Here is a 26,843-nt window from a genome sequence, read left to right as displayed (position 1 = left end):
AAACGCTCATTTCAAGAAATAGGTAGAAATACATTTCAGGTCCTGACAATCCAGTCCACCTTTTCTTCACAGGCTCAGGGCTTGAGCAGATTTCCTCTGAACTCTCGGAGAGAGGGCTGAAGTGGCCCAGGGCACCGTGGAGACAGGTGTGGAGGGATTCTGATTCCTTGTTATCAGCACATCCAGCTGACACTTACCCTCTTCCTTTATTTGATCTCCCGCGCCTACCATCTTGTCTTCCCGAATCTCTTTCACAAACTGATGGCGAATGTCCCCTCCTGAGACAGAGGCTAAGGGAAAGGACCTAGGATCTGGGAGGTGTGCTCATGTGCTTTATTTTTCAAAAGAAACATGTTTCCTGCGGTGATTGCAGGAGGGGACGGGAGAGGGGACAAGGGGGATAACTGGCGCTGGCTGGACAGAGACTAGCCTTGGGGTGAACACACCCACAGTGATAGGGGACGTGCTGTGGAATTATGCCCTGAAACCTGTATAACTTTGTTAATCAGTGTCACCCCAATAAATGCAATAAAAAGGGGGGAGAAACACGTTCCATTCACCTGATTCAAAAATTAGATCAAGAAACAAACTCTACTCAGTAAATGTAAACGAACACGTGGCATTGTAGCTGCTCATGAGGTGGCTCCCACATTACACGTATGCCCTGGACACCTGCCACTTGCTGGGCACGGTGAGAGTCAGGGGTCTCGGCCCTGACAGGCTCACAGGCTGGGGAGAGGCAGTGGGGAAAACGCCCCAATTTATTTGTAATGTATTTACAAGTTAGGGGAGGTGGACAGGGAAGAGCGGAAGCCAACGAAGGGGAAAGAGTCCACTGAGGCTGCGCTTCCGCTGAGGGGCCGCCCTGAACTGGCATGAGTGGGACCCGAGGGTGACAGGCAGTGAGCGGGTGAGCAACAGGGAAGAGCGCTCCAGAGAAGGGGGGCCGTCAGAAGACCGACAAATGGCCTCTCAGAACCTCAGGCAACCAGCCCAGGAAGGTAAAACGTTATAGAAACAGATCCTGTGCGGCTGTCCGCAAGCTCCCAGACACCGTTCGGTTAAACACCACGTGGCCTCGGCGCTCTGGGAAACTAAGGACACCCGTGACCACAGCTGGGGCAAGGCTGTCCTGAGGGTAAAGCCTGGATTGAGGTGCTGGTTAAACGCCCACCAGGGTGCCGAGCGAGAACGAGGACGGGCTGGGGGAGCGCCGTGCACGCCTGCGCTCCTCGCCTGGGAGGAGCCGGTGCTGAGCTCACAGCGCGCCCGTGTGACACAGCATCACAGCCCGTCCACAGCGCCAGCCACCAGCAGGTGCTCGGCAGGCGGCTCTTGGAGGACACGGGGACAGAAATCAGAGGACAGAGAGCAGGCGAGGGCAGGTGGAGAACATCTGTCCTGGTGTCTGTCTGGGTGAGAACGAGGGTCTGGAAGACGGCCAGGTCCACGCGGCCACGTCTTTACCCTCAGCCCGCGGCGCCGCGTCCAGCACGAGGCAAGAACCGAGACGTGCTAACGCCCTCCCGGGGGCTGAGACACAGCCAGGGACAGACAGGGGCAGAATCACTCCCCAGCTCCATGAGCCCCAGTCACGGACGACATCCGAACAAGACACGTGTCAACCCCACAGGGAAGTGTTAGAAAACCAGGGCACGGGCACAGCCCGCAAAGCCACGGAAAGGCAGGGCCTATGTGGGCCCGATTCAGGAGGGATGCACTCGGCTACAGAGCAGGACAGTGTTGGCCCTGGGCCTCCAGGTCTCCCCCCGGGGCCCTGAGGACAGAAGTCAGGGCAGCTCCATCCCAGTGGGCCCTCCCGGGCACAGGAGCTGGCACACCAGCCTCGGCGAGCCTGTCCTCATGCCCTTGCCAGTCCTTCGACCTCTGACCCCTCCCACTTCCTCTCACTCGGAGGGCCACCTGACAAGCCCCTCTGCCCTGTGGCTCACTCGGTCCCCCTGCGCTCTGCTAAGCCCAGAACCCTCCTTTTAAAAGATTTTGAAAAAAATCTTTTGAAGTAATTTTGACCAAAAAAAAGAAAAGAAATTTTAGCTATCACGTGCTCTCAGCCAGGGATACGGCGAACTAGAGTCCACACAGCAGCCTGACCGCCGCCTGTCTGTAAATAGAGCTCCGTGGCTTACACCTGTCGGCGTGGCGTCCACGCCCTGCAGCAGCTGGGGAGCCACCACCAAGACCACATGGCCCGCACGCCAAAATATTGACCCTCGGGCCCTAGACACAGTCTGCAGCTGCTCGCACGAGGCAAGGTTAAAGGAATCAGAGCAACGTTTTGGTCCCGGCTGGTACCTTTGCTGAAGTCCTGCGGGTCCAGCGACAGGCTGTAGCCCGGCAGCGTCTCCAGAAGCAGCTTGTAGCAGGCCCTCCAGCCGGGCTCGGCGATGCTGGGCGCCACACACTGCATGGCAGCCACGCGCTTGAAGAAGGCGGACTTGCGCCGGAAGCCGATGAGCTCGTAGAGCTCGGAGAGGACGCTGTAGCGCTGGATTTTCTCCTCCTCGGAAAGCTGGGGCACAGGGAGGAAGGGAGAGGCTTTGAAAGACACATAAAAACTTTTTTTTTAAAGCTTTTTCATAAAACAGCCACTTGATGAAACGTGGAGCGGGAGCAGGTGCCCGCAGGGTGACAGGACAGCAGTGGAGTCAGTGGGTAGAAGCCCTGACCCTCTGAGGCCACTGACCTGGAGCCAACCCATCCCTCTGCGGGAGAGGCCCAGGCTCCCAGGACAAAGACATCTGCTGCACAGCGCGTGCATGCGCACACACACACACACTCACACACACATACACGCACGCACACACTCACACACACGCGCGCGCGCACACACACGCGGCGTCGGCTTCGAGCTCCTTCATTAGAAAAGGAACGTGGGTTCATCAGACCCTGCGATGTGGGCAGGACTCTCAGCAGATACAAAATTCAGCCCACACAGCGTGCAGAGCCAGGTGACCCGGCAATGGGCTGTCGGCAACAGCAGCCTCACCGAGAGGAAGCCTTCCTGGCGCACAGTCTTCTAACCCCAGACCTAACCAGACTCTCCCGACCACCCTATGGTGTGACGACGTCTGTGTCTAAGCACAAACTCTATGCCAGCAAACATCACGTACTTATTTAATCATTGCAACAATCCCATGAGCTAGCCGAGGAAAATGAAGCTCAGAGAGGAATTAATCGTCTGTGCAAGCCACACAGCCAGGAAGTATCAGGCACGTCCTGAGTGGGTCCCCCCCACAGGCCCACACGCCCACTCCAGGCCACACTGCGTGAGGAAGCCTTGCCCATCAACCCGTTCCCCAGAGAGTTCTGTGAGGACAGAGCCCAGTGTGGATCCCTGCCACCTGCTGCTCTCCTTCAGCCCAGCCCCATCCTCTCCCTCCACCCTCTTCCCGCCGCCCTCACCATGCCCTCGCTTGGGCCCCCATTAGCTCTCAGTGACCTCAGTGGTCTTCCTGCCAGCTTCCTCTACCTCCCTCCCTCCCTCCAGACGCTTGCAGCTGCCAGAAAGGATTCCCAGGTCACAGTTCAGGACCCGTCACCCCCTCCCAGACACACCCACGAACATGGAGCACAAGTGCCTTCCCTGGCAGGCCAGGCCCCTGCGAGCCCACCCAGCCCGCCCTGTACCTCCAGGTCCCACCGCCTACTGTGAACATTTCCCACGTGCCAAGCAGTGTGCTAAGCCCTTCATACGCATTATTACATTATTTAGAACTTGTAACATGCCAGGAAGACGTGAATGCTGTCATTCCCCATATGCAGATTCGCAACAAGGAACACACTTGGTCAGGAACAAAAACCTTGTGCATTTCAGAAAAACTGCAGACCCTCTATTTCGTTACTGTAAATTCCCAGCAGGACTCATTAGTCTGCTGTCTGCTCATCTGGCAAGCAAACAGCCCGATGAGCCAACTAAAGCCGAGTGTGGTGTGGGGACAACATTCACCCCACATCAGCACCCGCTCCCACGCTGGCCTCAGAAAGCCTGCTATCGTCCCTCTGGCGTGTCTCTGCTGCCCCCTAGTGCTCAACTCGAAGATCAAGCAAACAGAGCAAGAGTTCCAAACAGCAGCAAATTCCCACATATTTTAAGTAAACAGCGCAGCGTTTCAGTCTGGTTGCCCTACCACGAAAATCCAAGTTAGCTAAATGTCTAAATCTTCCTAGACTAGGAATTTTGGGGTTTGGCATTAGCAACCCGTAAAAAAATTTCCTCATGATTTTGTCTGATTAAAAACACACCCAGATTCGACGGAGGCAGCACTGTGGAAGCTGCTGTGTAAAGAGGACTGACATCCAGACGGGGTAACAATGGCAACTGCATCACAAGTGACAAACGTCAGGTGAGAGGCACACAGACCGTTCAAGGTCACAAAGCTGTCAGAGGCGAAGTTGCTTCTCCAAGCAAAAATTAAAAACTTGGAAGGAGAGTGAGTCCTGGACTTTGAAAGTGAAATACTGTAACATAAAGAAGCAGCGCCCTAACTGGTTTGGCTCAGTGGTTAGAGCGTCGGCCTGTGGACTCAAGGGTCCCAGGTTCGATTCCAGTCAAGGGCATGTACCTTGGTTGCGGGCACATCCCCAGTAGGAGGTGTGCAGGAGGCAGCTGATCAATGTTTCTCTCTCATTGATGTTTCTAACTCTCTGTCCCTCTCCCTTCCTCTCTGTAAAAAGTCAATAAAATATATTTAAAAAAAAAAAAAAGAAGCAGCATGCCTGGCTGGTGTGGCTCAGTGGTTGAGCATAGACCTATGAACCAGGAGGTCAAGGTTCGATTCCTGTTCAGGCACATGCCTGGGTTGCAGGCTCGATCCCTAGTAGGGGACATGCAGGAAGCAGCCGATCAATGATTCTCTCTCATCACTGGTGTTTCTATCTCTCTCCCTTCCTTTCTGAAATCAATAAAAGTATTTTTTTTTAAATGATGCACAATAACCACACTCAGGATGGCGAGTTCTGACCCCCAAGTTTTCCCCACACCACCCTGAATCCCAGCAGTGTGGACGGATCAATGATCACTAAGGAACAGGAGACTGCACTCACTTCCACCTCAGGGGAGGGGGAGGATTTGGGGGGGGAAGGGGGGCCAAGACACCCACCTGTCGGAGGTTAATGTAGACGGCATTCTGGAGAAATTCGGAAGCCTCCATGCTCCGCTTCTGAATGGCCAGGACACGCACAGCTTTGACGCACGCTTCCAGTTCAATCACTCCCGCATTCTTGTACTGCAGGGAGAGAGGGCCCTCCGTCAGAAAAGATGAAGGAAGATGGTCTGTCCCCCCACGGAGACTCGAGGACCTGCAGCAGCAGCACCGAGCATGTACCCCTCCCAAGGGGGCAGAATCTGTGCTTCAGAATGTCTGTCCCTGAGGGGGACAAAAGGAGGGGACCTACGATGCCCATGTACTAATAAATATGTTTGCATCTGTTCAACTGATACAACCACAATAGCTGGATGTGTTACAAAACTTCAAAATGTTATCAATGGCTACTCTGCTACTCAAGTCATTTCCACCTCTCATCTCTAAGACACTTTTAGAATCCCTCTCTCACACCTGAGCTTTAAGGCAGCCGAGTTAATTCATGTGACTTTGTTGCAAAAATTCTAGCTCCCTGTATCAAATTCATGTGACTTTGTTGCAAAAATCCTAGCTCCCTGTCCTCTACTTAAAGGTTTCCGTCTTTCTGATCTGCTCTTTCCCAGTTACTTGATCCTGCTTCTTCAATCCTGGGGTGAAGGACAGATGGAGACGGAGAGAGAAAAGGCCCTGTGAGCTTCACTTCACACCTCCGTAAAAAGCGCCCATGAAGCAGGCAAGGACTTCGCTACCACCTCAGTGACTAAAAACCAAGGCGGTGCTTCTCCCTCAGAAGGTGGGAGGCAGCCTGGCGTGCGTGTGTACAAATCAAATACAATCAAATCCCGAAAGTGCACAGGTATGTTTTATGTCGCTGTCAATTCCCAGTGATGGGCCAGCCCCCAGGGCAGCTCTAACCGGTGTCTGGGTGGCTCAGGGAAGTCCCAGCTTCTTGCGGTGGAGGAGGTGAGCAGGAAAGGAGAAAGAGGAAAATGAAGCAAACGAATAAAAACACAGCTGGGAACAGGCACTGCACTGATTTTCTTTTCCTAGTTACATCACACACACGAGGACCAAGGAGTTTTGCAGAAAACTGGGGTGAGGACGAAGAGACGAGGACCAGTTTTTCATGAGCAATAGAGTGAGGCTGGCACTGTGGTTGGCTGTATGTGCGCAGTTTACCCTGGCTATAGAAACCCTGAAATGCCCATCCTGAGAGAGAACACGGGCTCAGTGCGGTCGTGTCTGCTGATTAACGTCAGATGTGGGATGGCCCTCGGGCTGTCAGACTCCAGAGTCCACTCTTTCCTCTCCAGGCTTCCCTGTGCCCGTGCAGCAAGCCTTTCCCACGGAGGTGACGTTTGCAGTTCTCATTGGCACAGGGCTCTGGGCAGCCACTAAGCTTTATTCAGACTCAGGGGCAAAGCGGATCCACCACAGGGCTTTGTCATCGAGGCGGGAGAGCGCGGCGCCTGCTCGTGTCAGAGCCGCCTGGTCTACCCGGGGTGCTTCGGGGGGCCGCAGTCCACAGGCAGCCACTACGGTGCTCAAAAACCTACACACGCCACCCGCCCCTCTCCATCTGTCTCCCCAGCAGCAGGACTCAGCTCTGAGCACTTTGATCACTGGAGAGGAGCCTGTGATGAGTGTACATGCACAGGGAGACCTGCCGAGTTACGGAGAGAAAGAAGGAAGGCACTCAGCTCTGCCCGCTGTGAGACGGGAAGGAGGCTGGAGGCGCACTGCCGGCCGTGACGCCCAGGCCGCGCACCTTGCCGTAGTAGGAGATGGCCTCCTTGTACTTCTCGATGATGTCTTCGGGGCTCAGGCAGTTCTTGGCGCGTCCAATCTCAGCGCTGGTGTCGGGGTTTATGCCGTTGGTGGTGAGGGCACCTGCACACCGAGAGAAGGGAAAGAAAGAATCTTTTGCTTTTCAGTCTCGTTTCCTTGTGAGTCTAAAAGAGGGGCACACACAAGATAACACACATCGCCTGCTGAAATGTAAGTAATGAAATCATTTGAAAAGTCGGCATAGCTCATATGCTCCCTAGAATAGTCTCACCACCCAAGCATCGTATTAAATGTTAATTAGCTCACAATACGTTTTCCTCCCTGTTGAAATTTTTCTCAAAGAGCCTAAAATGCATTCTGTAGAAGAAGCACGCCTACACTAACTAGCGAGGTGGACTTGAACACCATGCGGCCAGCACGCGTTACCTCCCGGCCTTAAGCTCCGACAGCCGCGGGCCACTGTGTCCTGAGACGGAGATACGCTGTTTGAAAGCATTTCCAACTGTCCAGCACTCAGAAAAGAATGTAACTGATAAACACCAGACCTTCCTGTGGCTGCCAGCTCTGTGTCTAGCCAACCTCTGTGAACAAGCGGAACCCCCTAATCCCTGAGCCTCACACTCGCATGGCGGGGGGGTCCTCTACAGAACGTAACCAGCGACACACACACACTGCCAGGAGACCAAGGGAGAGAGTCTGAGTTCCTGGAGCACTCAAACATCCATCTCCTGAGCCACGTGTTTATGTCACGGACAAGCATCTCCCACAAGCCCTGTCTTCTTCAGGTCCACGGGGAGGCTGGCTCACGTGTGCTGTGGGTCTTTATCGCTCACAGCCCCTCACACTGCCCGCCACGCTCCTGCGAGCCCCCTCCGCCCTGCTCTCCTCCTGGCCCCGCCTTCTCACCTGCCTGGTTAGTGTTCTGTACGCTGCCTCGCATGATGTGTGGAACAAGACACAAGAATGAGTGGACAGATAAATGGATAGACGGATAGAGAGATTCCAAGAGACAGAAAGAAAATGTCCTGTGTCAAATCCCCCTCCAGTCAGGGAAGAAAGAGCCACACGGAGAACTGGGAAGAGGCAGGTGGCTGGGGATTCTGCTTCCCGCAGATTTTGTGAAAATCACAGCAAGAGATGAGAGAGCAGAACTATAAATAATAAAAGAAAGGCGTGCTTGAAAAGATGGCGAACAGATATACTTCCTAACGCAGTGGTCGCCAGCCGGTGATCCGCGGACACTGGTGGTCCGTGAGGCCCGAAAGGGTGACCGCTGTTCTACAGAACAGACCCAAATCAGCGAGGCCACTGCACGGGGCTGGGCGCCTGCAGATGGAGGCTCTGCATTACAGGCGACTGCACGCCACACAGCACAGCCGGTCACTTGGCCTTCCCAGGAGCCAGAAGCAAGGGGAGGTGTCCACACTCACAACCCCCACGAGAGGAGCTCCCAGCATGCCCTGCCTGCAGGTGAAGAGTCAGGTCCAGGAGCAGAGTCTTCCTGCTGGCCCTCAGATGACGCGGGCTCGAGCTCTGGGGTTCACGTGTCTAACATATGTGTCCTGCCACAGTAACACTGAATAAACGGCAGGTCCCCTTGATCTATCTCATTAGCCTGAACAACTTCTATTGTTGAATTTTGCTGTATTCCTTTGGAGAAAGGAAAGGGAAGATCATGGGGGTCAGAAGGAGGGGGTGCTTCATTCCTCATGTGGTACCTCATCTCATCCCAACAGCACACGATCAAGACGAATCACCTGCAGCCTGGCCGGTGTGGCTCAGTGGTTGAGCATCGAGGCAGGAACCAAGAGGTCCCAAGTTTGATTCCTGGTCAGGGCACATACCTGGGTTGCATGCAGAAGGCAGCCAATGAGAAACATCGATGATTCTATCCCTCCCCTTTTTCTCTCTCTAAAATAAATTTTTAAAAAAACACTTTTTTAAATAAGCATTTTAATGCCAAGATTTAAGTTTCTAAATACCATTCTCCAAGAAAATGAACTAGAACATCTTAGACAACTGTCTGGTTTCAGAGCTGGGACAGGGAAAGTACAAAATGAAACTAAATTCTTGACCCAGAAAAATGAGTAGAGCCAGCAAACACCAACAGCGCCCCCCTTACCTCCCAGCAACAGCAGGGCACACACTGTCCTCGGGCACGGAGCATTCTCCAGGATAGACCTCGTCATGGTTATAAAACCAATCCCAATAACCTTAAATGAACTGGAAAAGTCCTCAACAAAACACCAGCAAACTAAATCCAGCAACGAGGATTGTGCAACATGACCAAGTGGTATTCATCTCAAGAACGTCAGGTTGGGTTAAGAGGCCAAGATCAATTAATACGATACACCCTATCAGTAGACTGAAGGACACAGACTACACTAGACACAGTGAGATTCTTAAATAGAATTCTAAAGTTAGAACATTGATGGAAAGCTACAAAAAGGCTCTGAAAAACAGGTGTAGTTAGATAGCAATTTGCATTTACTGTGTGAAGGTACTGTGTGGGTGCCTTTTTTAAAAAAAGCAGCTTTAATACAATTCACACATTTAAAGTGTACCATCCAGTGGTTTTTACTACGCTCGGAGCTGCACATCCATCCCCACCATCAACCTGAGGACATTTTCATCACCCCAACAAGAAGCCCTGTACCCACAGCAGTCACTCCCCCACCCACCGCCGGGCCATGCAGCCTGTTCTGGACGTTTCGAATGGTTCGTTCACCAGCAACTCAGGTCTCCTGAAAGCAAAGCATGTTTTTCTTCCTCTACATGATCGACAGCCCGAGCAAGAGGTGATCACGGAACATGAGCCTCGGGAAAGGAGCCGACACAGTGTTAAAACAAAATAATCTGCAAACCTGAAGCGATTTCATGTCAGAATCAAGAGACACGATGAGATGGGATCGATGTCTGGGCCACAAAGCGTGTGTAAGCATGACTGTCTGATCCTAGTCCTCAAAGGCAGGCAGGGTCTCAGGTTTTTATTATTTACCCTTTGTCATTGTTTTGGATTAAGCCAGAAAACAATAGAGCTCATTATAAAATAATTAGGCACTGCAATAAAAGAGGTTAATCACAGGAGGTGTGAAGAGGGAAAAGGCAAACCGGACTCTGAAAAAAAAAAAAAAAGCACCATTTCTTTCGGTGCTAAGAGCACACACAGGAAACACAAATGCATGTTGCGAGGAGCATGGACCACAGGTCAGAGCACAGTCAATCCGTGAATCAACCGGACAGGCATGCCCGTGCATTCAAAGCGCCTGGCAGGCACACGTGCGGGCCATCCACGCAGCCATGCTAGCGGGGCGGGAGCTCCTCCACACACAGCATAGAGCAGTCGGGCCCCATCAACGGGGACCAAGCAACAATCAGGGTTGAACAGTTCTGATTTAAAGCGGCTTAAATCAGAATGCCCCACAGATCGCCCTGCAGACATCGTAACCGTTCATTCACCCCACCGAGAAACAAGCGCTTAAAGAAAGGCAAACACAACCAAAAGAAACGAAGCACAGAGATGGAGTACCTGGGTCAATGAGAACTTCCTGTGCGCCTGGAAGAGAGAACAGAGCATGGCGTTTTATTGGGAAGACAAACTGCTTTCAAAGGTAAAGACTACATCATCTTTCACAATTCACACAGCCTTCAAAAACCCGAGGTGCTTCTCTCAGATCAGAAAAGCAATTCTGATTTACAAGCTCAGTGCCTTTTTGCTTTAGAAGTTTTTCCATGACTTCTGCACGAATTGTGGGGTGCCGCCTCACCTCTTTTCTCCCCACTGCCTAAGCTCATACACCCCAGTTATTCTCCAACAAGCATGAGAATTTGTTACTTCCACAAATAAGCCAAAGGACAAAGGAATATTGATTCATTTGTGCAAATGGGGGCGATGGTACCAGGAGGCTATATGGAACTTACCACATGCTACCTGAAATCTTACACACACACTCACACTCACACTCACACACACACACTCACACTCTCACTCTCATACACACACACACTCACACTCACACTGACACACACTCACACACAAATTCACACACAGAGTTACTGCACACTTCAAACTAAGGATTTCCTACTTTTAGACAGTAACTTTGCAGTTAGTTTAAAATACAAAATAGTTAATTCTCTTTTTGGAAGCAGCTTTGAAAGCCTTGATCACCTGGTCAATTGTCCAGTGTCCAGGAACTCCATCCGCCTTCCTGTGGAACATGACTTCCCATGATGACAGAACACGCCCTAAGAATCATGCTTGCCATCAGCCAGGATCATTTGTAACCACACTCACAGGACTGAAAAAGCTATGTCCCAATAGCATGTTCCTACTGAAACTGCGTATGTATTCAAGTGTCTATGCAGAGCAAGGCCCAGGGCACGGTCCTCTGGGAGAGCTAGTTGCTGCACTGCAATCTCCATTTCCACACACAGACTAGAGAGCCCTGCCGTCCCGACGCCCGGGCTGTAATACAGTAAAGACAGGTGCCTTCTGTGGCACAGCCGTGCGCCCAAACAGAGCGTGACCACCGCCATGGGTGCCCACCCTCAGGAAGGCCCAGTGCCGGGTGCCTCCAAGCCTGAGTGTGACAGGGCAGGTCCTCTCGCCAGAAGGCCTCTGCCGGACGCTGGGGAACCTGTCTAGTGCCGGGACACAGTATCAAGATTCCCATTTTCCTGTATCCCTAACGTTCATGGATAAGGTGGCTTCATCAGTAATAAAAGTCACATCTATCCCCAACTGCCTACTCTTTTGTCTCACCTCTCAAATGGCTGGTGGATAAAGTAGGAATGCCAATATTGGGCCCCCTTGACCCCCACCATACTCTAATTAACAAATAATTCTGTATTTGTGACTGTCACATCTCTGCGGCTGCTGCTACAATGTGAGAGCAGGAACTACAGACCCTCCCAAGTATTTCATTCATTTCTTAATTGGATCTTTGTTCATAAAACCATCTTTTCCTATTTAATTCCTTCATTGTTGACAAAGACTGTAAAATGATGGCTCCATACAAAATAATAGCTAGAGTTTATTCCTCTTTTATGAGATAACCACTGGGCTAAACACTTCACATCATTTCTCTCTGAATCTCACAGTTCTACAAAGCAGGTAGGAGCACCCCTGGTCCACGGATGGGGAGAAGACTCAGAGAGAACTGCCTCATTTACCCCCTGGCGTGGCTCAGGGGTTGAGCATCAACCTGTGAACCAGGAGGTCACAGTTTGATTCCCAGTCAGGGCACAGGCCCGGGTTGCAGGCCCAATCCCCAGTAGGGGGTGTGCAGAAAGCAGCCGATCCATGATTCTCTCTCATCATTGATTTTTCTATCCCTCTCTCCCTCTCCCTTCCTCTCTCTGAAATGAAATTTTTTTTTTAAACATATTAAAAAAAGAACTGCCTCATTTGAATGGCTCACAGTGTCGTGTGTTCAAACCCAAGTCAATCAACCAGGCTGCCCAGCTACAAATCACCTCCCTCATTCACCTGCACAGCGGGCCCAGTGTCCACCGGCTCGGACCGGGCTTTCTTCTGAGAGGTGCTCCTGAGACCGTTTCTATCTCTTCTCTGACATCACAGTTTCTAATTTTGGAAGAAAGGCCCAATATGGCCATTGTTCACAGCTGTCTAAAACTTCGCGCTGAGGTGGCAGAATAAAAATAAGCTATAACTAGAACAATTGCTCCAGGTATCCAGACCCTGAGCTATTCTGAAGCAGTAAACACAGAAATCAAGTAAAAGGGACATGGTGAAATCTTCTTTGACAAACACGGAAACTAAGGCTTTAAAAGGTGCAACAGCGCCACCTATGGCCAAAAGCGGTCTCCCAGGTTGCAGGAGAAGGGAAATGATGGGGAAGGTTTTTAAAAACAGGATGTTCAGACCTAGCGGGTTTCGCTCAGTGGATAGAGCTTCATGCCCAGGGTTGCAGGCTCGATCCCCAGTGTGGAGTGTGCAGGAGGTAGCTGATCAATGATTCTCTCTCATCACTGATGTTTCTATCTTTCTCTCCCTCTCCCTTCCTCTCTGAAATCAATAAAAATATACTTATTTAAAAAAAAATAAAAACAGGATGTTCAGAGCCGGTAAATGCTTAGCTAGCACCTGCTGAATTCTGCTTCGGAGAAGGAAATGCTATTGGGTACTTAATCTATAATCTTTAACACGACCAACTACAAATAAAAGACACGGGCTCAGGGGAAGTGATAGTAGAGCAGAAACACGTTATTTTACAGATTAGGGGCCTGAGACCAGGGAACCTGTCCTTCCAGCAGTCAGAAGCGCAGCTGACCCCTATCCTCACATCCTGCACTCCACTCTGTGCATGAGAGCCACGTCTGCATTTTTCCAGCAGTAGGGAGTCCAAGTGTCTAGCAAAATACTTTCCAAAGGGCTGGGAACTAGGAAGCAGACAATTTTGTAAAAAAAAAAAAAAAAAAAAAATGTGAAAACGGCGCTAGCTGGTTTGGCTCTGTGGATAGAGCATCAGCCTGCGGACTGAAGGGTCCCAGGTTCAATTCCGGTCGGGGGCACAGGCCTGGGTTGCGGGCTTGATCCCCATTAGGGGATGTGCAGGAGGCAGCCAATCAATGATTCTCTCTCATCATTGATGTTTCTATCTCTCTTTCCCTCTCTCTTCCTCTCTGAAGTCAATAAAGATATATTTTTTTAAAAATGTGAAAACGTTTACTTACAAAGGAAAACAGCATGGGCTCCCCTTTCATTCCCGCTCTGTAGCCAAAGTGACAGGTGACTTTCAATTTTTTTTTTAACCAATTAAAGGTACAGAAACAAATCAAAATTTCTTCAACTGCAAAGGAGATAAGCTTATTCCCTGAATATCAATGTTTCTAAATTAATGACTATGGTCATGTAAAGGTTTTAGTGGATGATAACATGGCCATATGAATTCTGAGTTGTCAAAATATACCTTCTTACAAATAATCTTTAAATTATTCAGCTTAAGGAAAGTTAGCCAGTCCCTACATTGCTGGAATGACACGGATTTAATCAAACCTTCTTACTGCACTAAAAAAATAATAATAATGGAACTGAGCCCTGGCCGGGTGGCTCAGTTGGTTGGAGCGTCGTCCAGAACACCAAAAGGCTGCGGGTTTGATTCCTGGTCAGAGCTCATACCTTGGTTGCAATTCAATTCCCAGTGGGGGCAACAAGGGAGCTTACCAATCGATGTCTCCCTCTCTCTCTCTCTCTCTCTCTCTCTCTCCCTCTCCCCCTTCCTATCTCTCTAAAAATCAGTAAACATATCCTCAGGTAAGGATTAAAAAAAAAATGAATGAGTTTGAGGGGGGAAAAAACAAGTATTAGTCATTAGCAGTGGTTGGATTTTCAAAATCCACTTCTTTTTTGCACTATAATCATTTTAATGTTGTTTTTAGTGCGTACGCAGTTACAATTTGAAACACTGACGTTGGTCACTAGCTGAGAATAAAACATTTGTGGAAATAAATGTGCAATATTAGTCTCTGCCATTCTGTCTTACATCCATCCTCGCGGCTGTCTCCCCTTTGGGGCCTCTGCAGGCTGAGACCACTAACGCCTGTCGTTCATGAACTCACGGAAGCTCAGACAACCGGTCCCTGGAGGCTGATGGGGGGACAGGTAAGAAAGCTTCCTGGTCATCATACCAACCAGGGTTCAGGTCCCGAGTCGGCCCCTCGCCCGCTGCATGATTTGGGTCAAATCACCTCATCTCTTTACACCTCAATCCCTCACCTGCCAGTGGAGATATGATACCTGCCCCCCAACGCCTGCTGGGAGGTAAAACGTACAGAGAGCAGTCAGCACAGGGCCAAGGAAGGTGCTGGGGAAGTTTATAGCTATTTGACCATTATGATGATGATTACTGTTCATAAATTAAGGACAAAAAAGTAGAAATGACCATTAAGGAGAAACAGTTACTTGTCAATAGCCATTTCCTTCCTTTTGGATGGATTACAGATGTCCTGTTGATTTTTTTTTTAATAAACCAAGTTGTGTCCATTAATTATAGACTTGTGGGTTCATATATAAATCTGGGGGAGGGGGAATTTGTGGCCTCTAACCTTTGATTACTAGGAAAGTCTTTATATATTTTTCCCTTTTTTATTAGATTTATTGGGGTGACATTGGTTAATAGGATCATATAGGTTTCAGATGTGGGTTTCTATGTTACAAGATCTGTATATTGCACTGTGTGCTCACCACCCAGAGTCACATCTTCTGCCACCAAGGAAAGTCTTTAAAAACTGTAAAACAGCCCAGCCATTGAGAGTCGACCTATGAACCAGGAGGTCATGGTTCAATTCCTGGTCAGGGTACAGGCCAGAGTTGGGGGCTCAATCCCCAGTAGGCAGTGTGCAGGAGGCAGCCAATCAGTGATACTCTCTCATCATTGATGTTTCTATCTCTCTCTCCCTTCCTCTCTGAAATCAATAAAAACATCTTTTTTTTAAAGTAAAACAAAAAAAGAATTAAAGCAAAAATAGGTAGAGACTACAGAATTCTTTTGAAACTAAGATAACTCAACTTTAAGTGAGGGGGGGCGGGATTTCCTTTTCTTAGAGGAAATCTGCTTGAGAGCCATGCAGCCTGGATCTTTAACATTATTCATGAGTTCATATTGCCAACAGCAACAGCACTGACAATGAGACCTGCCGGCATGGACCAGGTGCAGGCATTTCTATGTGTGTCTCACTCAACCTTCCCAGAGCCCTGGGGGGTAGGGACTATCACTCTCTTCCCCAATTCACAGACAAGATCATTGAGGCACAGAGAGACGGCACAGCATGCTCCATCTGTATTTCTGCTGCTGGGCTGTGGAAAAGGACCCTGAGATAGAACTTCAAGGCAGAATGTTAAATAATTGGTTTTTCCGGGCCTCACCTCAGACAGCTGGCGCCCTAAATCCCTGATGTAAGAGGAGGTTGCCACCACACTCTGCTCATTGTGAAATTCATTTGCAAGATCAAGCAACGCGTGTGTCCTGTGATCGAGCCTGCTCACGGGCCTGGAGCCTGGTTGCTGGAAGGCAGGGCCGCAGTTTCCGGCCTCCATGCGGCTCACACCGCTCCCCCAGCTCTCACGGAGCCTCAGGGGCACTTCCCCAGAGACCGCCTTCAACACTGAAAAGCGCCCAAGGTTCGTGAGGGTTTTTTTTGCAAAGCTACATAAAGACATTTCTCTTCTGCAGACAGAGCAGGTTTTCAAAAAAGCTGAAAACTGTTTCTGCCTACGTTCAGCAAGCGGGGAAGGAAACACTGCCATAAAAAGTCCCTGGAGCCTCACTAGTCGCATCAGCAACACCATCTCCCTCTCCACACCTAACTTCAGGTCACAGGGGACCACCCTCCAGCCTTGGCACCCCCAGAGGAGCACAGAGGCCTGCCTCCCGAGGAGAAAATGAAGCAGGCGTCCGCCTGTCTGGCTATGTGGGAGCTCACAAGGCTGGCAGCTGCCTGGAGAAGACATAGACCTGAAATGCTGTCCTCTCGCACCAGAGACGGGAGTTAGCACAACGAGGGGTAAATACTGGTGGCGAGCACAGGAAAGGGAGGAGCAGAGGAAGGATTCTCCACCTCACTCTTCCCTTATCCGCTGTCGGCGCGCTTCTCTCCCCTCTCAAATCGTCAGGAACAGCTCCACCGAAGGATGAAGTATCTTCGAAAACCATTAGAGTCACGCTAGCTGTTCTGCAGAGAGGGCACCCAGGCTAGGGCTGCAGCTCCGGTGGCTGATACACAATGGTGGTCCCTGCCCTCTTTGCTAAGAATGGGGGTGGGTTACAGGGGGAAAGGGAATTCAAGGCCTTTCCATCCCATACAAATGAACTACTGCAGACTTCCTCTTTGGGGAGAAATATGCTAAAAATCTCAAGGAACAAAAGACGCCTTGTAGTTTTGTGTCTAGCCTGATCTCTGCAATCGTTGTTATTATCTTTGCGACCTATGCCATGTGACCTATACCTCCTGAACCGTCACAGGCAAGTTCCTTCAGTGAGGGTCGGAGGGTTAAGTTCATCCAACAAGCACGGGTGAGTCTCCCCTACCAAGATGGTTTACGCTGCATCAGGGCTAAGAAGCATAAGCCAATCACACGTAACTCACTAAGAGAAATGTCATCACCCGGGAGAATAAGAAACAGTCCCCAGGCCCTGAATTAGCCATTAAAATGGACCTCTGAGGTGAGCTTCACCAAATGCACAGCAATTATAAAGATCCCCAGACACAGAACTTCAGGGTCGGTGGACCCTGAAATTTAGGCAAGTGTCCCAGAAATCCGCCAATCACTGCAATCCATTCATATGATCCGCAAGACTCGAGATGGATAAATATTCAATAAGATCAGAAGGAAACATCTCGTGTGCAAGGATTCTGACCGCACAGACACTACACTTGACTGAAACACTGTCAGGCTTGACTCAGAGGCAGACGGAAACAATGACCCTGCCCGCTCAGGACAGCAGCTGAGCCCAGACGAGGAAAGGGCGCGCTCACCTGGTCGGTGTCTGTTGGTTGCCTCGGCAGGAAGTGAGCCCCCCTGGCACCTGCGAGCTCCATTCTTGCCACCGGTCCCACCAGGGTAGTGATAGATGACAGAAGCCGAACACAGCCCTTCCAGGGCAGCTGGGCATAAAAAATAAACAGGACCATCAGTAAGTCAGTGGCCCATTCCCAGCTCAAATCGCAGAGCCTACGCATGCCCAGGACACTTTACGTGGAAATGCCCATTTTCCTCACAACAAAGATCACGCCCACGGTCACTGGTTCTGTGATACACAGGAGCATGCCGCCGGTCATCTTCCAGGTGCCACCATCAAGGCTGGCACCCCAGAAAACTCCCATGATGCTCAAGGCTCCGCGGAGGGACTGCATCCGCAACTGAAATGGGCCAGCCCCTCAGCCAGCCAGCCATTCATTTAACCAACAGTGTAGCAGGGGTGGGGAACCTTTTTCTGCCAAGGGCCATTTGGGTATTTATAACATTATTCGCGGGCCATACAAAATTATCAACTTAAAAATTAGCCTGCTATAGAAATAGTCAATAAAAACTGATTTGGACATTTTAAAAAAATTAGCCTGCTATATTTGGTCAACATTTAATTAACTCACCCCTAATGTATTGGCAGGGCCAGACCAAATGATTTCTCAGGCCTTATACAGCCTGTAGGCCGGACGTTCCCCACCCGTGGTTTAGAGCTTACTGGGTGGCAGGTGCTGTGCCAGATTCTGACACTGTGATGCGCGGGAAGTGCCCTGCACTGACAATATTTAAAAGTAATGCCATCAGCCCTAGCTGGTTTGGCTCAGTGGATAGAGCACTGACCTGTGGACTGAAGGGTCCCAGGTTCGATTCCAGTCAAGAGCACATATTCGGGTTGCGGGCTTGATCCTCAGAAGGGGGCAAGCAGGAGGCAGCCAATCAATGATTCTCTCTCATCATTGATGTTTCTATCTCTCTCTCCCTCTCCCTTCCTCGCTGAAATCAATAAGAATGTATTTTAGAAGTAATGCCACCAAAGCAGGACCAGGATGTCTTTCCACATCAGACACCCCAAATGCATCTGTTCCATTTAGAGCAAACACCTACGGGCGTGCCTCCTCCTCAAGGGCAGCCACATTAACCTGGAGTACATTTCCTTCTGCTGTCAATGGCAGTTATGGCCTAAGAATCTCAGGCGAGGCCACTTGCCCTGTAAGTTGTGCAACAGTTGTGCTCATCTCATTCATTAGCATAGCAGTTCCCAAACTTTTCGGTCTTAAAACTCTGACATGCTAAGAAAATACTGAGGATCACAGAGCGCTTGTGTGTGTGTGTGTGTGTGTGTGTGTGTGTGTGTGTGTGTGCGTGTGTGTGTGTAGGCTACAGCTGGAGATATTTACTGTATTCAAAAATAAAACCACAAAAGAATTTAAGTATTTATGTGGCAACTCCTTTTTCTTTTTCTTTTTTAACATATTTTTATTGATTTCAGAGAGGAAAGAAAAAAGAGAGAGAAAAAAAAAAGATCAATGATGACAGAGAATCATTGATCAGCCGCCTCCTGCACATCCCACACTGAGCATTAAGCCCACAACCTGGGCATGTGCCCTGACTGGGAATTGAACCATGACCTCTTGGTGCATGGGACAACGCTCACCCACTGAGCCACACCGGCTGGGCAGCATTTCATTCATTTTTATGTCTACTCCACCATCTGGATATACTGCACTGTACTTATCCATTCACCTGCTAATGTATGGACAAGGTGTTGAAGAATGAGTGGTGGGGGGATGGCATTCTAAGCAGAGGGCGAGATGTGCTAAAATTAAAAACAAGAGGACCAGGGAATCAGGACTTTGTAAACGAAGGGCACCGTGCTCCAGTGGGACTGGGGCACGACCTGGGTGGGGAGTGCCAGAGGCGAGGCCGGGACGCTGCCAGGCCACTGCCCACTGCCCCCAGCAGGCTGCCTGCTTCTCCTGCCCATCCCTTGTGTTTAGGCCCATTTTTTCTGTTCTCTTATTTCAGATAACAGTTGCCATAATCACATATCTGACCAGCTTCGTCAGATCGCCTTACCGCCGAGCCACAGGAAGTCGTTCACGGCGCGGAGCAGCTCCACGGCCATGTGGTAGTGCACCAGGGAGTCCTGCAGCATGCCCGCCTGCAGGCACAGGTCCCCCACGTGCTTCCGCATGCGCCCCTGGCACCTCTTCTTGTAATGTCTGAAAGATAAAACGCGTGGAAACACATCACTGCGAAGGCCCGACGTCTGCCCCCCGGCACACTGGCTAAGCAGCTACGCAGCTCTCTCGCTACAAAAAAAAAAAAAAAGCTACAAAGGCAACTGGAGGCTCTATCAGGACAGCCAGCAGCCATCATTGCCAGTATGCGAGCTGGAGCGGTCCTGGCGTCTAAGTTATTTTTTCAGTGTCACAGGGAGAAACAGCTCCCCCCGTGTTTCACCTGGACAAGATGAGCGCAGGAGTTTTCTTTTCAGATGTTCTGATCACAACATTAGCACAAGAAAGAATGTTGCAGCTTTTTAAAAACACGATTAACTTCCACTTCCTTAACTACAAACGTATTATTATTTTATAAAGAGAGTGAGGCTGCCTATTATAAGCCAAGCATTTGGCTTCTGCAAACAAGACCTGGATCTTCACGATTTCAGAGTGAGCATTAGTAATGCTTTGCGCGGGTGGGGCCTGGGCGCTGACAGCTCTTTAAATGTTGGCAAGGATGTGCCATTAAATAATGCAAAGGCTTTGAATTCCATGTCAACTCAGAAACCAAAGAAACTACACCAAAAGCTTCCTTCATCATTTTTAAATAATCTCTTGACTATTAAATTTCTTAGAAGATATGATTTTTTTTTAAGAAAAGTCACAGCTATAGTAACTCTTCACTGACCATGGAAAGCAGTAGTATTAAGAGTAAAAACCCGGATGGAAATCCAGAAGGTGGGAGGTGTCCAGCTAAACAAATGTCATTGGCAGGCCTCAATACGAAGTTACATCCTATCAGATCTAACTCTAATGAGCTCCACAAACTCTTTTTCTTTGGCTACCCTGGAATTTAGCTTTTCTGTTCCAAATACTCAGATCATCACATAAGGCAGGGAGGGATAGAAGGGGACTCACCAGCCTCCCTCCCGTCCCTCCTATGGCCCCGCTCACAAGCCCTCCCCACAGGAAAGTACTACATCCATATGCCTCTGCCATCCCAGCCGGACATGTCATCTCTCCCCCCCACGGGTCACCTCAAGAGCCTTCTATGTTCGTCCAACCCCCTGTCCTTGACCACACACACACACACACACACACATGCTCAGCGTAACCTTCCCAAAGCACTTCAAAGCCTTCAAAGGTTCTCCAGTTCAGGTCCAGCCCCACTCGCTACTTCCCCACACCCCACAGCCGCACTGAGGTACTGGGGTCCCCTGTGACCTGACCCTTCCACCTCGCTACTGCCCACTCTCCTTAGGGCTCAGTGTGACTGTCAGTTTCTCAAGCGAGCCGTCCCTGCCTCCAGCTTCTGCACGCTGGGCTAGGAGTCCCTGCCGTGTTCCTAGAACACTCTGTGCTGAATCAACTTCTGGTGTCTGTAAGCTCCAAAAGGGCAAGCATGTTTTGCTTAGTATTGTGTATCCACCCTTCTTCCCCCAGACACTCAAAATCAAATGAATGGATGGGTCGCAAACATACGCGCAGCCGCTCCTGCCCACCCCACTCCTTCCTCCAGACAGCAGCGGCGGGACTACCGCTCCCCAAGGTCACCCCTGCTGGCAGCCTTCTCTGCCACCTGAGCCCCCTCTCTGCCCCTTCACCTGGCTCACTCCGACTTTATCTTGAGAAGTCAATGCAGAGCCCTCTCCCACCAGGAAAGCTTCCCTGGAAATCCCTCTAGCTCTCAGCTGGGCTGCCCTCCATAACAGGTCGGCCTAGTTACTCTCTGGGTGTCTGTCCATCCCTTCCATCGAGACCATGACCTCTAGGAGGGCATTTGGGAAGAGGAGAAAGAGAGATGAAGGAAGGGAGGAGAAAGAGCGAAATCACAGCCCAGCCTGGCCAGTGTGGCTCAATGGGTTGAGCATCATCCCATGCATCAAGAGGTCACTGGTTCGATGCCCGATGAGGGCACGAGCCCAGGTTGCAGGCTTGATCCCCCGTGGGGGGCCTTCAGGAGGCCGCCGACCAATGTTGATGTTTCTCTCTCACCAATGTTTCTATCTCTCTCCCTTCCTCTCTAACTAAAATCAAGAAAAACATTTTTTTTTTCATCACAGCCCAGGCCCCAAAGTCAAGTATTCTCACAAATGTGCACACGGCACTGGAGCTGTGAGGGAAAAGGCTCACTGAGCACCTGCTCGAGCGTCTCACTCTGAGACCCACGTGATGCGCTGCAGAGGAACGCTTATCTTCACCTGATGGGAAATAACGGAGAGTCATACAAACGGCACCAAACTTCAGGCGCAGCTCCCTGTCCCCGAGAAAGTGGATCCCTCTGCCCGGCGCAAAGCTTCGCCCGCCCACACGAGGGCAGTGCGGGGCTCCCTCACCTGCTGTGCTCTCCTGCTCTGATCAGGAAAAGAACTGTGTCCAAAACCAAGTTCTCTTCCCCCAATAGTGACATGATTCTCCACTCGTAACACGCGGCTGAGTTTACCAGTACTACCATGATATTGACCCACAGGAGATTTTGAATTAGACTTGATTTTTTAATGGGATTTACTCCTAACCTGATAGAGTAAAATCTGCTTTAAAGCATCCTGCCTGAACGCTTCAAAAAAAGTAAATTATTCCCTCTTCCCAGCACAGGACACTCGCTCGCAGCGTGGGAGCCACAGCCCTCTGAGAGGGAGGCCTCCCCCGCCCGGTCACTTAGGGAAAGCACGTTAAGTCTCACAGGAGGCCAGGAGGTGGCGCAGGAGAGGGGCCTGAGGTCTAGGAGTGACCTCGCTTGTGGCATACCTGCATGGGGGGAGCTGGAGAGAAAGGAGGAACCCAGCAAGGCTATTCTCGCACCGATCCCCTGGGAGCGGGTGAGTGACCACAAAGGCCCTGCGGTCCGGGGCATGACCAGCCCTCACGGGATCCCCACCACGCATTTTCCAAGCCGCACAGCTTCAAGTTCTGGAACCTGCTACACTTATTTGTGTTTTGTTCTCCCCACCCCAGAATGTGACCGAATCTTGCAGGAAGGCAGCCTGTCTCAATTGAGGTGAAAGTGCTCACACTTGGACCAAAGCATTAAAGAGCCCAGGCCTCCTGGCCATGGTGGTGGCAAAACCTTTCCCCACGGGGTGGTGGGATGAGTCCTAGGTCACCAGAGATGGTCCCTTCGGGACATGTCCCTCAGTGACACACATCAGCCTCAGCACACACAGAAACAGCCACTTCCGGCCAACACAGGGTTCAAGGTAAAGGCTGCTGCAGGTAAGGGCCATACAACCACAGAAGGTGAAACGCGTGTCTGGCTCTGACCGCTTATTGGCTGGAGAGTGGGCACCAGGGTCAATGAAAGGTCCTGGTGTCCACAAGGACTATGAGCTGGCTGCGTACGAGCAGCCGTACCTTCCTGACACTTGGAAAAGTCGCCCTCGGAAAGGGGCATAAGACTGGTGTTGATTTTCGAGGAGCCTCCGCCCCTCCGTAGGTTGCTAAGGCGAAGCGAAGTCCTGGCATGCTCAAGGGGAAAGCAAGAGAAACTCCGGGGGCCACTTCCTCCAACAGCGTCCCTTTGCTGGTGACCGTGGCCACGAAACCCCGCCATGCACACAGCCGCAGCCAAGAGCCACGTGCCAAATGCACTCAGTTAAAAGCCAGAATCAAGCAAGGCGCTCGACCTTCTAGGTTAAAGCGGCCCAGGAGAGAGCCCTCGCGGCCACCGGAAACAGCATCTCCCTTCCTCGTACGAATGAAAAAATTAATACAGGCTCGTATTAACTTAATACTAAGTAAGAACAACAAGGTCCCCAAAGCAAGTATTTCAACAGAGACCAAACACCGGCGGGTTACATGCTAAAGCAGCTAATAAAAGTTTAGAAAATAAAAGGATGACCAGGATGCTACACGGGTCAAGGCAGCAGCAAGGTTTTGTTCTGAAAGCGATGGAGGCGAGGAGGAGGCAGCACGGATGGAAATCTAGCTACTTTCCAAGCAGAATGTTCCCAGCCTACCTTTTCAGACCCAACAACATACTCACAGGGCGGTATGAGAGAAAAGAAAAGGAAAAGAAAGGAAAGAGGAACAAGCAAAAATTAGAAACACACGAGAACAAAAATAACTTTGGCAGCTACGACTCTCCATGTGCAGGAATTTGAATTTACGGCGGGCACCGAGGAGGCTGGGGACACACGCGACGCCTAAGTAAAACCCACCCACCCCTGGGCTCCCGGGGGCCTGGGCCTGAAGTGAGCGGCATCTGCCAGGAAGCCCATCAGGGGGTCAGTTCGCCAAACCCAAGCGGGACCTACTCCTGGACATTTCCCTTTGGGCTACGAAATCCTACCTCATCTCCCCTCTACGCTTTGTATCACTCCTGCCCCAAAGCATGTGGTAAAGGTGAGTGACTATGGAGCCGTGGAGGCCACAGCAGGTTACCAGTGACTAGAGGGGATGGGTCTGATTGGGGGTCACTGGTATCCCACTGGAGTTCAAATGATGCTGAGTGTTTGGAGAGCGGTTAGAATAGGATGGGCCGTGTGTCTGCAGCCTCGAAGCCTAGAAGTTGATAAGCAAGAGTCACCCAGCGGCCTGTGCAGTGGGGAGAAGCCAGTCCCTGCCACCCGCAGGCTGTGGTGACATGGGGAGGACAGGGAGCCCTGTGCGCTATGCAGCCCCATTCCATAAGGGATGAGCCACCTGACAGCCCAGGAGGCTCAGCAGCTCTGCCCTCGACAGCTGCCCAGACTCCTAAACCAGCCCCTCAGCTCCCAGGAGTGGGAGGGGAGCGCTGGCACATGATCACAGGGCCCCTGCCATCCAGCATGCGTCATGGGTATGGCAGGCCTTGTCCTTCCCTCAGACCTTATAAACGTGTCCGGGGAGGAAGGAAAAATTACTCCGGACCCTGATGGGCTGATCTGCGCTTCTCACTGGCAGAGCTGGCCTGGGCCATTTTTTTCTCAATTCTGTCACATTTTCTCTGCCAACTTAGCAACCGATCACAGGGCCCCTGCCATCCAGCATGCGTCATGGGTATGGCAGGCCTTGTCCTTCCCTCAGACCTTATAAACGTGTCCGGGGAGGAAGGAAAAATTACTCCGGACCCTGATGGGCTGATCTGCGCTTCTCACTGGCAGAGCTGGCCTGGGCCATTTTTTTCTCAATTCTGTGACATTTTCTCTGCCAACTTAGCAACCACCAGAAAGGCGGTGTTGGACCTTAGGGTCCATTCAAGAAACACACTGAGCGTCAATTTGCAGCAGGCCTTGGCCTGTGTGCACATGTCAGTGACTCCTCACCTGCGAGACCATCGTCTGAAGTCTACATTGGAGGGAGGGAAGACGCAGAGGGCCCAAGGCAGGAAGCCCAGGCCACATGGCTCCCCAGCTCCCCTAGCAAAGGGGCCATGTCTTGGCAAGCAGTGGTAGCCCTGGCTTGCATCTAGTCCTCTGCTGGACAGATGCCGCCATGGCAGCCGGGGAGACGGGGAGAGGGGGAGAGGGGAAGGGCCCAGAAGAGCTCATCTGCAATTCCAGTGCAGAGTGAAGCTGTCGACTTAACCGACTTAACCGCAGGGAAAGCGTGAGGACCGACCTTCTGCCCCAGCCACACTCCCTGTTCTGCGGACACTGGAAACACAGTCCCATCTGAGTAAGGAGCCCTCTGGGAAGTCCCTGGGGGTGTCCCTGAGATCCTGGGTCTGACGCTGTGGCTACCAAGTGGCAAGTGGGGTTGACCCAGGCACGATACCCGGTCTGGGCACCGGGAGACACGGGTCCGCTTCCAGCTCAGCTGGCACCTGGTTCTGCCGCCTCTCCAGACTTGGCCTCTCCTCTAGAACCACAGATGACCCTGAAGAAGTAAGTTCCATCTGGGCTCTAGGGCAGCGCTGTCCAACAGGCATACAATGTGCACCACATGAGTAAACTTTTCTAGTTGCCACATTTAAAAAGGTAAAAAGCAAAAGTAAATTATTGAAACTGATTTAATAACTTATTTTATTTAACCTAATATATGTAAAGTATTATCAATCTGACATGTAGTCAATATCAAAACATTAATGAGGTATTTTACATTATTTTTTCTGTTCTAAGTCTCCAAAGCTGATGTGCATTTCTCTTACAGCACATCTCGGCTCAGACTAGCCTCCTCCCTGGTGCTCACGAGCCACAGGGGCTCTGGCCGCTGTATTGGACAGCAGCTCCGGGGGGTTCTACTAGGGGACGCGGCTGAAAAGGGGGAGTCAGTGTGCACACTAACCCTAAGAAGATTTCCCTGAGGCAAAGGCTGCCCCGTTTTGAAAAGGCTAAACACGAATGGACTGCACCTTTCTACCCTTTCCTGCCATGAAGTTCCACCCGGGTCCCTTCTGGGTGTCAGGAAGCCCCCCAAGCTCGCAGCCGGGACCCGGGGCCTCCAGGTGAACTTACCTACTGTCCGTGTCCAGGCCAACAAAGTCCTTCTTCTCGAAGGGGACGCAGAGCAGGGGGACCTTGTCCCCGGACTTGTCGGTGGCCCTGTCCAGACGCTTGGACTCGAGCACAATGAAGAGCGACTCGATGAAGTCCTCGATCCTCTTCTCCACGCCCGGGCAGTCCTCGTAGCTGGGGTAGAAGGCCACGTCGGTGCGCGGCTGCTCGGCGATCTCCCCCTGCAGCCCGAAGACGAAGAGCCTGGAGTCGTAGAGGGTGGAGCCGTAGATCTCCTTCTGCATGTGGAACTTCTCGAAGGTCTGCGGCCAGTCCTTGGCCGAGCAGCAGTCGGTGATGGTGACGAGGCCCACGACCTTGCGGTGGGTCTGGAAGTCGCCCCACTCGTTATTCTCGGGCGGGTAGTGGTGCCGGTAGCGGATGTACAGCACACGCTGGGAGTCCCGCACGCTGATCTGGCTCACGGAGCAGATCCTCTTGTAGATCCGGAAGAAGTTCTCTTCCGAGACGACCCCCACGGGCTGCACCACCACGAGGAGCGTCTGGTGGTCCTCGGCGCACTGCATGTAGTCCGGGACGCTCATGGCGAAGTCCCTGCCCGAAGACATGAAAGGAGACTTTGAGGCGCACGCGGTCGGTTGTGAAGGCTGCTTAGGGATGGGGACTGACGCTGACCACCTGGGAGGCAGGGTATGCCCCACGCGAAGCCATGGAAGACAGCGTGTCCCCCGAGTTCTGCAGATGACTGCCACAGCTCCCACCACAGTCCCCCCACTCCTGGACTGGGCTCTGAGCTCCTGCAGAAAAGGGGCTGCCCCTCATTTTCTGCTCCCGCCCCACTGGGCACTGGTGCCGTCAGTGCTCAGGCATG

The 26,843-nt window shown here is 51.3% G+C and overlaps 1 protein-coding gene across 5 annotated transcripts in view; it reads right to left on the bottom strand.

Moving 5' to 3' along the window:
• Nucleotides 1–26,562, bottom strand: part of TRAPPC9 (trafficking protein particle complex 9) — a 156,166-nt gene extending 129,604 nt beyond the window's left edge. For 2 of the 5 annotated variants that reach the window (XM_014549021.1, XM_014549022.1), the window contains exons 1-8: nucleotides 25,973–26,562; nucleotides 23,555–23,575; nucleotides 19,453–19,598; nucleotides 17,388–17,516; nucleotides 10,420–10,446; nucleotides 6,871–6,992; nucleotides 5,121–5,246; nucleotides 2,314–2,530 (exon numbers count right to left, since the gene is read on the bottom strand). In XM_014549021.1, the coding sequence (XP_014404507.1) occupies nucleotides 2,314–2,530; nucleotides 5,121–5,246; nucleotides 6,871–6,992; nucleotides 10,420–10,446; nucleotides 17,388–17,516; nucleotides 19,453–19,598; nucleotides 23,555–23,575; nucleotides 25,973–26,556 (1,372 nt within the window). In that variant the 5' untranslated portion in view covers nucleotides 26,557–26,562. The remainder of the gene's footprint in view (nucleotides 1–2,313; nucleotides 2,531–5,120; nucleotides 5,247–6,870; nucleotides 6,993–10,419; nucleotides 10,447–17,387; nucleotides 17,517–19,452; nucleotides 19,599–23,554; nucleotides 23,576–25,972) is intronic. The other 3 variants (XM_014549024.1, XM_014549023.1, XM_014549025.1) reach the window with 3 other exon arrangements.
• Nucleotides 26,563–26,843: the final 281 nt, after the last annotated feature.

This window comes from Myotis brandtii, unplaced genomic scaffold (assembly GCF_000412655.1).
Source record: "Myotis brandtii unplaced genomic scaffold, ASM41265v1 scaffold532, whole genome shotgun sequence".
Taxonomy (NCBI): Eukaryota; Metazoa; Chordata; class Mammalia; order Chiroptera; family Vespertilionidae; genus Myotis; species Myotis brandtii.
Note: the sequence above shows the minus strand (reverse complement) of the source record. Positions and strands in the feature narration are given on the sequence as shown.